General features: G+C 39.1%; 1 protein-coding gene across 2 annotated transcripts in view; it reads left to right on the top strand.

Annotated features, from left to right (window-relative positions):
- pappaa (pregnancy-associated plasma protein A, pappalysin 1a) overlaps positions 1–13782 on the top strand; it is an 803024-nt gene that overhangs the window by 663670 nt on the left and 125572 nt on the right. For both annotated transcript variants that reach the window (XR_007935844.1, XM_028809181.2), the window contains exons 18-19: positions 927–1071; positions 1323–1426. Coding sequence is in view for 1 of the 2 variants with exons in the window: in XM_028809181.2 (XP_028665014.2) it covers positions 927–1071; positions 1323–1426 (249 nt within the window). In the remaining variant the exon portion in view is untranslated. The remainder of the gene's footprint in view (positions 1–926; positions 1072–1322; positions 1427–13782) is intronic.

A 13782-nucleotide genomic window follows, 5' to 3' on the forward strand; every position in this document is an offset into this window, starting at 1 on the left:
GCAGCAGCTGATCCGTCTTTAGCATGTATTCAGCCCCCCAAATACAATGCGAGCGGCAGAGATGCGAAGAGGCTAGCGGGAAGCGCACCCCCGGGGGTGGGTTTTGTGGGTTGGGCAAGCAAAGCAAGAAGGGGGCACAGCCCCCTAGTTTAAAAAAAATAATCATCATTTTTGGTTGGAGAATCCCTTTAAGGGAGAGGATGACCCTGCATTTGGGGTGCATATTTTCTGTTTTGTTTTTCTTGGCAGTGTTCATAAGTTGATTGAAAAGTATATATTTGGATTTTTTTTTCTGGGTTTGCCATACATCAGCTCACATTGTATTATTATTATGGTGTAGCCTTGTTTTGTTTCAAGCAAGGTCTTCTGTGTCTTTCTACCGACATAGATTCCATATTTCAGGCACCCTGGTGGCACTTTGGTTAGCACTGAAGACTTGATTCCTGGCCTGGTCACTATCAATCTCATGCTCTCTCTGTAGGGATTCTCTTCATCCCGCGTATGCTTTCTTCAGGTTTCTTTCCACATGCTAGAGTGGCGCATGTTTGCTCAAATGGAGACTCCAAAGTGTTAATGCGTTACTGAGTGTTGAGCGTCCATTAGCTGATTGGTTGCTAGTGTAAAATTTGACAATAGAAAAAAATAGCAGCTTCAGAAAATACATTGATTAGTATACTCTATGGTTTTTCCTTCCATCCTTGACTCGGTCAGCATGAGAAGTTGCATTTTTTAAACATGGGTGTTCCATTATGAACCTTTAACAGTGAGTTTTTCAATCGTTTCTGATTACCACAAATAAAAGTTACAGCAAAAAAATGAAAAATAAGATGTTGAGAAAAAGTTATAAATACTGTACATTGTGCTTCTTCATTTCCCTTGATTATAACTGTTTCTGTAATTACATATTATTTTTCTAATACATTCAGGGTCCGAATAATGAGATCCGGTGCAGGAAGGATGGTAACTGGACTGGTTCCTTCCATGTCTGCAAGAATATAAAAGAAAAGTGTTTACCGCCACACGATTTGAACCGGAACATCAAACTTGAGTGCAACGAGGGATATGGCATTGGTACGTGCATCTTTTTTATTTAGGACACGGCAGTATGTCTGTCTGTATGACAATGATGCCATCTTGCTGATGATCAGAAAGGAGAGCAGGCTGTTTAATGAATAGCTGTTTGTATGTTTATTTCACATAATGCAGCCAACATTAAAAAATCATTCAGGTGTAAAGATTACACTGTATTAACTTAATCCATGAGATTACAATGAATTGTTTATTTGATGTTAAATAATTCTTTTTGTCTTCTTTTATTTTAGGAGCCAGGTGTACACCAACCTGCATTTATAACAACAGCAGCCCAGTGAGGCTTCTTAGTAACATCACTGTCATCGAGCACTGGATGAATCCACCGACTGTGCCGGTAAGCTGTGTGCCTTTGGTCCTCACATATGAGCTCTTCAAATCATAAAGTAGTCAGACCCCTTCACTTTCTGCACACTTTTATAGACTTCCTTTTAAGTGGATTAAATTGCCCCTCAGTCTACACTCAATTATCCCTAATAATAAAGTGAAGATGTGTCCGCAAATTGATTAAAATTCAAATGGAAAAAGAAAAAAACAGAAAATGCATCCATTTAAAATTAAAAGTACAACACAATAAATAGTGCAGAAATGAAAGGAGTCCGAATACTTTCTGAATCCATCGTATCAATCAAAACAAGCTCTGCAGAAAACAAAAAAATATATATATTTTTTTTATTAATTTATATTGTAATCATTCCATACAAATAGATCAATTTATAACCAAACAAATTAAAGACAAATCAGACCCCACCCCAGAGAAGGAGAGCTTAGCTAAAGGAGAATTGCTTAGGGCTTTTTAATAAGACAACAATAAGCAAAGGAAAGGGAGAAATAAATATATATGCAATTAAGAGATGGAGAAGGGAATTAAATGCGGTAATAGTTATTTCTCTTATTCTAAAATAATATTGATCAGATCCTGCCAGGTTTTGAAAAAATTTTGTACAGATCCTCTAACTGAGAATTTGATTTTTTCCAAAAAAATAATTTACAAGGATATCATACACAGATCAGGAAGTGAGGGGTCTTGAAATCACACTGTTTCCAATATTCTATCTATCTATCTATCTATCTATCTATCTATCTATCTATCTATCTATCTATCTATCTATCTATCTATCTATCTATCTATCTATCTATCTATCTATCTATCTATCTAAGATTTCTTTGACTGAATGTCCTTTTCTCATCAAATATTTTTAATGTTCTACTAAAGACAAAAGTATATATGTGCTCACCTGACTGATCTATTATATAGTGCCATTCATATCTATTATATAGTGCTTTTAATATGTATCTATTTATCATATAGTATCCTTCTTATCTATATATCTGTCTATCTATTATATATTCCATCCATCCATCCATTTTCCAACCCGCTGAATCCGAACACAGGGTCACGGGGGTCTGCTGGAGCCAATCCCAGCCAACACAGGGCACATGGCAGGGAACCAATCCTGGGCAGGGTGCCAACCCACCGCAGGACACACACAAACACACCCACACACCAAGCACACACTAGGGCCAATTTTAGAATCGCCAATCCACCTAACCTGCATGTCTTTGGACTGTGGGAGGAAACCGGAGTACCCGGAGGAAACCCACGCAGACACGGGGAGAACATGCAAACTCCACGCAGGGCAGACCCGGGAAGCGAACCCAGGTCCCCAGATCTCCCAACTGCGAGGCAGCAGCGCTACCCACTGCGCCACCGTGCCGCCCCTCTATTATATATTGCCTTTCATATATCTATTACATAGTACCCATCCATCCATCCATTTTCCAACCCACCATATCCTAACTATAGGGTTACGGGGGTCCGCTGGAGCCAATCCCAGCCAAAACAGGACGTAAAGCAGGAAACAAACCCCATGCAGGGCGCCAGCCCACTGCACATTATATAGTACCTTTCATATCTATCTATCTATCTATCTATCTATCTATCTATCTATCTATCTATCTATCTATCTATCTATCTATCTATCTATCTATCTATCTATCTATCTATCTATCTATCTATCTATCTATCTATCTATCTATCTATCTATCTATCTATCTATCAGTTGGGCAGACCACAGTTTGTGAGGCTCAAGGACGGTGTCTCTGGTGTAGATGTGAGCACCACTGGAGCATCACAAAGAACAGTCCTGTCCAGTGGCGTAGCGTGGGTGTCAGCCACCCGGGGCAGAGGAAAATTCCGTCGCCCCCTTATTTAGGTATTTCAATTTAAAAGACTAAAATATACAGTAATTCTAAAGAATTTTTCAGCAAGAACAATCATCATTATTTTGTATTGTACAGGTTACAAATAAAAAAGTCATGTATATATGTTTTACAATATAATAATCACATTTATTACAAAAATTCTTACACATATGCCACTTACATTGATATAACAGGTATAGAACACTTCTGATTATACCTTGACGATCGACAAGATGAAGTTATTAGCGAATTGAATATAAAACACAAATCGACTTCCAATTAGAACTAGAATGATACTGTTACTATTTATATTTTTATTGAAAAATAATATAATTGTTAGAATTAAAAACAAACCTTCTGTCTTTAACTAAAACTTCATTCGTCTACTTTTTTTAAGAGCAAAGTCTTTTATTGCACTATCAATGTCTATAGCATCACATACCTCTTGCTCAATAGACAAGATAGCCAGATTAGTTAGCCTTAAAGTACTTATTGTTGAGCTTAAATAATTTTTGATCAATTTCAATTTTGAAAAACTCCTCTCACAGCTGGCATTGCTTATGGCAATTGTGAGGAATATTTGGAGCATTATTATAATATTGGGCAGAGTATCTTCCAGCTTGGATTTCACAATAAATTTTAATAATTCAAGTGGGTCTGCATTAATTAATTTATTTTCGTTGCCTGTGGCAGTAATAAAAGCCCGCAGTCGAAGTCGTTCCAGTTTGAAGTCCTGCACGTCAATTTTGGCAGATGCGTATACATTCATTTAAAGAAAGGGGATTCCCCAGTTTCGTCACAGAATAAGTAATGAAAAATTCCTTGCTCATTTCAATCGGTCCTAATCGTAGGAGCGACAAAAATCTGAAATGAAATGGTTTAAATTTTTACAAGATATTATTATTATTTATTGTGAAATTTTGCCGCCCCCTAAAAGTGCCGCCCGGGGCGGGCCGCCCCTGCCGCCCCCACTACGCTACGCCACTGGTCCTGTCTCCTTTTTTCTTTACTCTGTACACCTCTGACTTTAAATATATAACAGCAGATCGTGTCACTTGCAGAAATTCTCAAACTATAAAAATAATAATAATTTCAATAACAATTTTATTATTAATATTAATGATAATAATACATTTTATTTATATAGCACCTTTCCCATGCTCAAGGCACTTCACAAAGGCACAGAAAGAAAAACAGGATGTATATAACATTGGAAACAAATATTTTCTGTATGGAACACTAAAACAGATAAATATAGGATATGCAAAGCAATAAATTGCATAAAGAGAACTAAACCAGAGTAAAATACTAAAAGAAAAGCCTGAACAAATAACATAATTTGTAATATAACACACACACACAAATTATCCTGAGCATCTGGACAGAGAGGTAAAGAAAGAAGGGTCAGAATGTCAGGTTAAATCAGATGCCTTCCTGAGCAGATGAGTTTTAAGTTGTTTTTCTTTTTAAAGAATGAATGGAGTCAACTAATCCCATTAATTTCGGGAGGTTATTTCAAAGTCTGGGTGGTTTAGAGCTGACAGCCCTGTCACCCACAGATTGCAAGGTAGTGTGCAGCACAGACTGCCAGAATCAGAGGACCTTGGTGGGTGAACGGGAGCCTAGTGATTGAGACGGTCGCTGATGTAGTCCGGAGAGTGAGGCCCTTTAAAGCTTTGCAGGTTATTAACAGAATTTAATGTTTAATCCTGTAAGACACAGGGAGCCAGTGGAGGTGAAGCAGGATGGGTGTGATGTGTTTGCTGTTGCTGGTTCGTGTAAGGAAGCTTGCAGCAGAGTTTTGAATCAACTGGAGCTGTGATGTAAGATTTGATGGGGCACCTGGATGATTCTGCACTTATGTGGCATTATTGAAGAGGTATGAGACAGAGGAGAGGTGTCAGATGGAGAACTTTGTTTCTTAGAGCAGAAAGAATTGTCTGCAACTTAACATCTGCAAAAACCAAGGAACTGGTTATTGACATCAGCTGGCAGGACAAGTAAAAATATAACAAAGGTGCCCAGAAGAGGAGGGATGACCATAAACCCTTGGCTTGTATTATAAAGGGCAAACAAACAGTATTTATAAATTGAAGATTAATTTAAAAAATAGATAAATACTGGGATGAGCTTTAATAAGCAAAAAGAGATAAATGGATTTGCCTAAAAGGGCAGTCAGCAGCTAACAAGGGTAATAATATAATACACAAGTTAGAACCCTTAAAAGAGAGTAAAAAAGTAACAAAAATAGTAGATTCAATGAAATTAACAATACTTACAGACCACCACTTTAAACAAATGATCTCCGGCTTCTGAGTTTTCCCAGTCCACTAAAGGCCATGTCACATTAGACATCTATTGTAATCGTGACATACGATATTACACGTCACGTCACTTTAGACTCACCCAGCTTGCCGATAGTCTTTGCAGACATAACTCAGCTAGTGTAGCCATCTAGTGGATGGCCATAGAATGTTTTTTTAAGACACAACAGTTTGCGAGAAAATAGTGTTCTAAATAGACAGTCCGTAGTTATGTCATTGCGAAAAAAGTATAACGCTGCTGATGTGTTGAAACAACTAGATTTGTTGCAAGATATTAATAACAGTGATCGAGATAAACAGTCTGTTGGATGATGTGGAATCTGTAGGCTGTCTTTATAATACAGTAAGGCATCCAACTTATCATGGCAGTCAGGACAGCAGTACGTGGACATTCTATCACCCACAGAGCACAAACTGTCACCAGCTACCAAATGTGATGTGTGCAACAAAAGTGCAAAGAAATGCTTGCACTTTGCGAGGTGCCATGCTTCAAGAATTCTCATTCAAATGGACACTTTTAGTTAAAATTAAAAAGTAATTAACAGTTTTTTTACATTTTGATATAATTACTATTGATAATAAAACCGTTGCTTTCTGATACATTTCTTTCCATTTTTAACAAGTTTTGATTAAGTGTATTATTTATCATATACGCAAAGACCTACACTGTAGCGTCCTGGTAATAAGTGGTCCAGCAGTCAAGGTGTTAAATGAAATCATTTTAGATATTTCAAAGTCTTATAGTACAGTGGGCTATAATAATGTGTGTTGTATAGACTGTTATATACACTACAGACAAACTAAAGGCTGCAGCCTGCTATTCTTTCTTATTTGTAGCAATTAATGCTCAGACAAACAAAAAAAAAATCAATTCATGGTGGAAAGGTCAAAATGTTAAAGGAACTGTGCCACAATGAGATCAATAGTCCTTCTGTTGCTCTGTCGCCTTTTGTTTGGATGTATTGCTTCAGTTTAATTGTGTTCATTGATAAGGGATTACGCTAGCTAACTGTTAAATAAGATGTGTTAGATCCATACAACAATTTGTTTGATTTGCTTTGAGGTTAAGATACATTCATTTAAAATGTCCAAAGCCTAATATTTTTCTTTATATGGTTTGTCAAAAACAAAAGGCTTCTTTCCTGTTGTCTGATCAGAAATATAGTCACAGCTATAAAGAGAGTAGATCTATCTATCTATCTATCTATCTATCTATCTATCTATCTATCTATCTATCTATCTATCTATCTATCTATCTATCTATCTATCTATCTATCTATCTATCTATCTATCTATCTATCTATCTATCTATCTATCTATCTATCTATCTATCTATCTATCTATCTATCTATCAGACACATGGAATAAATAACCAAGTAATGTGGTAGGGAGGAAGACTTTAGAGACCTTCACATCTCAACCTGATTTTAATTTGGACGATCTACATGAAAATGACTGGCAAGAATTTGTTTGACTGAATGTCCTTTTTTCATCAAATCTTTTTCATGTTCTACTAAAGACAAAAGTATATATGCTCACCTGACTAGACAAATATTGTATCATGGGTGACTGTCGATCTGGCGATGATGTTATCCATCCATTTGTCCATCTCTGTCACTCCCCCTACCTATGTGTACGCTGATGGGGGAACAGCCCAATTCAAGAAAGGCAGACTCAGGGTCATGATGGGCATGGGAATTGTACCCCAAAGTGAAGTAGGATGCCCTTGATGGCAGTAGCGTAGCGTGGTTGTCAGCCGCCCGGGGCAGAGAAAAATTCCGCCGCCCCCTTATTTAGGTATGGTTCAAATTTTTACAAGATATTATTATTATTTATTGTGAAATTTTGCCGCCCCCTAAAAGTGCCACCCGGGGCGGGCCGCCCCTGCTGCCCCCACTATGCTATGCCACTGCTTGATGGTGATGTCTTATCACTCCCTTCTCCGCTTGTTGATGGGTCCACTGTTGTTAGAAGTGATGGACTCCTTTGATTATGGTCCATCTCCAATCTGCACAATCTCCATCAAGTGTCAATTAAACTGCCACTGTGGAATGGAGCAGGATTTGAGAGTAGGACTCCAGGTAGTCCTTTCAGCTTTTCTTTGGGACACCCTGAGATCAGGATCCTTTCAGCAAGTTCACTATACATGACCCTCCGGGGTAAGTCAAGACTCATGCATGCGGATAGCATGCTCAGTCTAGCAGAAGACACAGCCAAGCAGCATGGCCTCAATGCTGGTTCATGAGGAGCATTCCCAACTTTTAATGTGTGGAACCCTGTCCTCCAGAGTGATGCCCAGGATGTTCTTGAGGCAGCGAAGGTGGAACACTTCTAGTATAGAGATTTGCTTGTGGTAGGGAATTCAGAACTTGCATCCACACAGGAGCTTTGATATACACACTGCATGACAGACCACAACCTTGGTTGCCATTCGGTGATTTTGGTTACACTTGAATGCAGCTATATGCAGAAGAGGTTTGTCAGAAGCCTCAATCTCCTCAGTCACAGAAGCATCACTAGATATCATGCTACTGAGGTACAGGAAGAATTGCATGTACCCCATTGTCTTGTTGCCAACCTTGATGTTCATTGGAGAATCTGTGTGCTGGAAGGTAGTCTCAAAGGTCAGCGTCTTGAATGTGCTGATTTTCTGGCCCCTCCAGAAATAGGCGGAGTGTAAGACTCTAAAAGAATTCCCTCATCTACTAGGGACGTTCAAAAAATTTCCGCACTTTCCTATTTTTGTTGGCAACGGTGAAGGAGGGAGGAGTAGTAATTTGGCATTGAAAAGTTAGTATGATGCTGGAAAAATTACATCGCAAAGGAAGGTGACTATGTAGAAAAGTGACGTAATTTGTTTTTGAATTTCTTCATAAATACAGATAAAAAAAGTGCGGAAGCTTTTTGAACATCCCTTGTGTTTATCTTCTTATTTGAGGTTTCAGAGAGTTTGACGGCAATTGAAGAAAGGAAGGAACTTTAAAATTGTGCATTTCTCCGTCTCCTCATTTTCTATATAAGATTTTTCCAATTCCGGAAAAACACACATCGAGAGCCCACAATGGAAGACTTTGCACCTGGAATTGGTGCCTCGATTTCAGAGCTCACTCACATACATGAATATGGAGTCCGACACCAAGGTGATTTACAGATGTGAATTTCAAGTGTCATTGATTCTGTAAAATTTTGTATTTACCAGCACAAAAGAGCTTCTATTGATTGAGTGGGACCAGCTACTGGCAGTGTTCACTACTAGGGGCTTCAATATTTTTATCGAGAGTGAAGTCAATGAACAATCTGGAAGAATCCCATCTCTTCCATTTTTTTCTAGTGAGGACTGTTGGTGCTGGGCTACAAGCACCATGAGTGATTTAAATAGGAGTGTCACGATTACTTGCCAGTCCATCCAGGGGTAGCCAAAGACAGAAGGTGTAAAGAGGGCCATCTCTGGTAAAGCATGTCAGGGGTCCATGACGGTGCAGGTAGATGGGATTAGAAATGAGTATATTAGAGGGACAGGTATGACAATTTGCTCAACAATGCTAAATTGAGATGGCTTGGGCACGTGCAGAGGAGAGATGAGGGCTACAACGGGAAATGAATGTTGAGGAAGGAACCGCCAGGCAAGAGGAAAAGAGGAAGTCTAAAGAGGAAGTTTATGGATGTGGTGAAGGAGGACATGAAGGCAGAGTGACAAAAAAATGATGTAAAAGACAGGGATAGATGGAGACGGATGATACGCCGTGGTGACTTCCTAAATGTGAGCAGCCAAAAGAAGAAGAATTTAGGCAGCTCCAACTCTGTGAGTGTAGGTGTGTGAGAAGAGTGTGCGGCCACAGAGAACTCGATGTGGAAATTAGCTAATTGTACATAAAGTGTTCGGTTTAAGGAAGCTGGCGCAGCTGTCCCTCATTGAGGTTCCACGGGTCGTTTGGCATACCTGCACTCACTGGGTTTAAAAAGGGGTCTCAGAGTGAGACGAAGAGAGATCGAGATAGAAAGGAGAAAGATCACTGGTGCGTTGTTATCTCTCCATTATTCACTCATGTTTGCCTCTCTCAAATATCGTTGCATCTGAACCTCTCGATGGTTGTATAACATCTACTATCTCACAATGATTGGTTACTTGCAGAAAAATTTATGTGTTGTGAGGTTTCTGAACTCTATTAGGACCCCACAACCCACCCACCCAACGGGATGACACGCTGAAGTGCAACTACCACGTCTGTGGAGGGCTGCTTGTCCATTGACGAGGCAACCACAGGTTAGCAGCACAGCAGCATAGCACCGCAGAAACAACTATAAGCCAATCGAGATTGTGCTATACGTGCCTGTCGCTGATGGGTGATGCAAGGAACATTATAACTGCAGGGAACAGGATTACTTGGCCACTAATCTGGCCCTGACCCTGCCTGATTTCTGTGTCTGTGTATAGGAGAGTCGTAGATCCCGCTACAATAAATAACCATACTGTTGCTGTTTCAAGCTGAATAAAGCTGGTTTTGCTAAAGTACTGAGACTCAGCCTCATGTTTTTGGGATGCAAGACAGGGAGTGACTCACACGTCACAGCGTGTTGATCAAGTTTCTCAGAGACCCATATCCTGTTTTACATGTCATCTTAGAAACTAGGTTTAAGTGAATAACCAGATTACTAAAGCACTCGTTAATGCACTCACTCAAAAAAGATAAAAATTAGAATAACAATGAAAGACATGAGTCTGTATCTCAAAGACAAATTAAAGTTGTCTGGGAATCAGTAGTAGCAGTAGCCAGTGTACATACTGAGTATAGACATGCTTAGCTTGAAAGGTCATGTAGCTGCCACCAACGTCTAGTTATTATATTTGATGATGTACATCAGGTTCTACCAAAGAAGACAAAGCAAATGACATTATGGCCGCTGTACTATTTGACAATATGATGAAAAGCACCTAAGCAGACTTCCCGTATTTTTACTTGATTAAGTTACATGAATATGAAAGCATTGTGATAAATCGTTTCAAAAGTGTAACCCAAGAATGTGAAATGTGTACTCCCCTGCGCTTTAGCCGCTTGATAAATGAAAGTCCACCGCTAGGAAGAAGTCTCAACCGTTCCACATTCAAATGTGCTTGTTGTGACGTTCTCTTCTTTAAAGAAAATATTACCTAATAAATTCAAACAAAGCGATAACATTGCAACATTAATAACATTCATAACTAGGTTCTATTATGCTCTATACATATTTTTAAAATATTGCTCATTTTGCCCAGTGCCTAAAATGAAAGAGAAATCTTTTCCAATATAAAAACAGAATTAGTGACCTTAGTAACATTTTTCTCAACTATATTATGAACATCAGGCTGCTTCAGCCCACTTGTGGGAGAAATCTCATATTGCTCAAAGGGTGATCTTTTATTACTCATGAGACAAGATATTCTCATTTATATTTCATTTAAGAATTAGCTTTGTCACAGATGTTTTGTTTTTAATTCCTTTGGAGACATACAGTAGCTTTAGACAAAAAGGAGATACAACTAAGGTAAAAGGAGTTAAACTGAGAATTTGGTTTGAAAGGCATGTTATATTTTGTGAGATCTCTTTCCAGTCTTGTTTTAATCTCTTTGAAAACTTCATATTGTTTATTTATTTTATGTTATCCAAGGTGACTTACAACATCTGGAATAAGATGTGGACCATCAGGGGGCACACCGCCGCCCAAACCCAACACAAACAGGTGTGGGACACAAGTTCAAGGCGCACACGTTTTTTTATTTTTCCCTTGTGGGAAACGCCTTCCCCCGTTTCCCACAAGCACAACACAGTTCAGCACAACAAAAACAGAATTCTCTTCTTCTTTCTTTCCTCCTCCACTCCTCCTGGCAAGCTTTGTCTTCTCCCTCCTGACTCTGTCTCCTGTAGTAGTGGCTGCTGGCTCCTTTTATAAGGCACCCAGAAGTGCTCCAGGTGCTCATTGACGCATTTCTGGCAGCACTTCAGGGTGTGGTGGAAGAGCTGCACTCAAGGGCTCAGCAGCAGCTGCAGCCCCCTCTGGCGGCGCCAACGGAACCCAACAGGGCTGCCTCAAACTCCGGCTCCCATGGTGCCCTGCGGGAGTCCGAGGCACCACTGCAACCCAAGGAGGCAGCCACCTAGTTCTTTGCTCTGGATATGCTCCCTCCCCCAGTGTGGAGGCGTCCCAGCCGTATGCCACAATGACTGCTTACATTTCTTTTGTTTTTTCCAATTAGGGCACAGGCAGGTGAAGTGGCTTTCTTGAGGTCAGAGAGAGGATGTGCAGCATTGTTTATATTGGCACTGAGTTTTGTTGTCATTCTCTTCTCCACTACGACCTCCAGTGGGTCCAAAGTGTGTCCCATAACTGAGCCTGTCCTTTCAATTAACTTGTTGATTCGGTGGGCCTCTCTTGAAGTGATGTTACCAGCCCGGCACACCACAGCGTAGGAAATCACACTGGCCACCACAGAGTAATAGGACATCTAGAGGATGTCACTTTCCACATTAAAGCAGCACAGTCTACTAAGGAAAAAGAGTCTGCTCTGCTCTTACTTCTGTATTTCCTCTATGCAGTTACCTAATCACCCAATCTTGTGTCAGCTGTGCAATACACCAAATCCTGCACATACAGGCCAGGAACTTTAGCTAACGTTCACATCAAACACCAGAATGGGGAAAAAAACTGTCGTATCATTGATTTCGACCAAGGCATGATTATTGGTGCTAACAAGAATATGAGAAACGAAAAAAGAGCAACTAATTAAATGAAGTCAATTAGAGGAAAAACAGCACACTGATTATGAAGCCGAATGGAACACAAACCTGCAGCCACTTGCAATGGGTGCAGACTACAAAAAAAAAGTTAAAGTTGACGGTTTTACCTTTGAAGTGATGCATGGCCAGTAAGTAAAGTCACTTCATTGTTTAATGGCTTTTAGGAATAACATAAAATACACTAAATGAATGTCTTGGCAAATCAATCAAAAACCATATAGAAGATGATGGACTTCTTCCAGAATAGAATTTTCTCTGCTTTGACAATAAACTGTGAAATAGAAAGTGCCGGATATTTACAATTTATACTGATAAAACATAAAATTACTAAAAATTTTGAAAAAAGAAAGGTAATATTCACAATTTTGCCTGCTATTCTTTTCTCTTTTGTTTAATTATTTTAACAATGGTCTTCTCATAAATGCTTCCACATACACAAAGCCATATTGTGTACTGTAGGGGGGTGGGGGGGGGGGGTTAGAATCACTTAAATTCCATGGGGCCTTCCTCTTGCATCATTAGTTTTCCCCTTGCAGGGATAAACAATTTCACTTTAAGCTGTAATGCCCTGCATACACAGTTCTTATATTTTTCAGTTTCTCCTGGCCGTTTACATGCACTCACACTGAGAAGCAGGTGGAACATACCGGGCTTGACTACAAACAGTGGAAAATCTGAAATGGTTGGAAAGAAAAACAGCCTCATACAGATAGTATAAAAGTCTTTTTAATAAATGTCAGGTAAGGCAAAAAGAGTAGCGGTCTTTACAGGAACTGTAAAAACAAGCTGAGGTTCCCTACCAGACGGACCAAATTAGCCTTCTTGTAAACATCAAATGGGTAGCAGTGCAACACTGAATACTAATTCTTTTATGGATTTTATGTATGCAGTATGTACACTTTTCTAGTCTTTTTCAACTCCTTTGGTATTTATGAACATAGTTAAGTACATATATATTTGAACATGCAAGTTTATATGTACATCTATCTATCTATCTATCTATCTATCTATCTATCTATCTATCTATCTATCTATCTATCTATCTATCTATCTATCTATCTATCTATCTATCTATCTATCTATCTATCTATCTATCTATCTATCTATCTATCTATCTATCTATCTATCTATCTATCTAAAAAACAGACACATGGAATAAATAACCAAGTAATGCGGTAGAGAGGAGGACTTTAGACACCTTCACATCTCAACCTGATTTTATTTTGGACAATCTAGGTGAAAATTATTGTCAAATTTTGTTTGACTGAATGTCCTTTTAAAAAGGAAAGTAAAATATTTTTAATGTTCTGTTAAAGACAAAGTATATATGTGCTCACCTGACTGGAGCTGTACCCCCAAGTGAAGTAGGTTGCCGTTGATGGTGATGTCTT

Source organism: Erpetoichthys calabaricus, chromosome 9 (assembly GCF_900747795.2).
Source record: "Erpetoichthys calabaricus chromosome 9, fErpCal1.3, whole genome shotgun sequence".
In the NCBI taxonomy this organism is placed as follows: domain Eukaryota; kingdom Metazoa; phylum Chordata; class Cladistia; order Polypteriformes; family Polypteridae; genus Erpetoichthys; species Erpetoichthys calabaricus.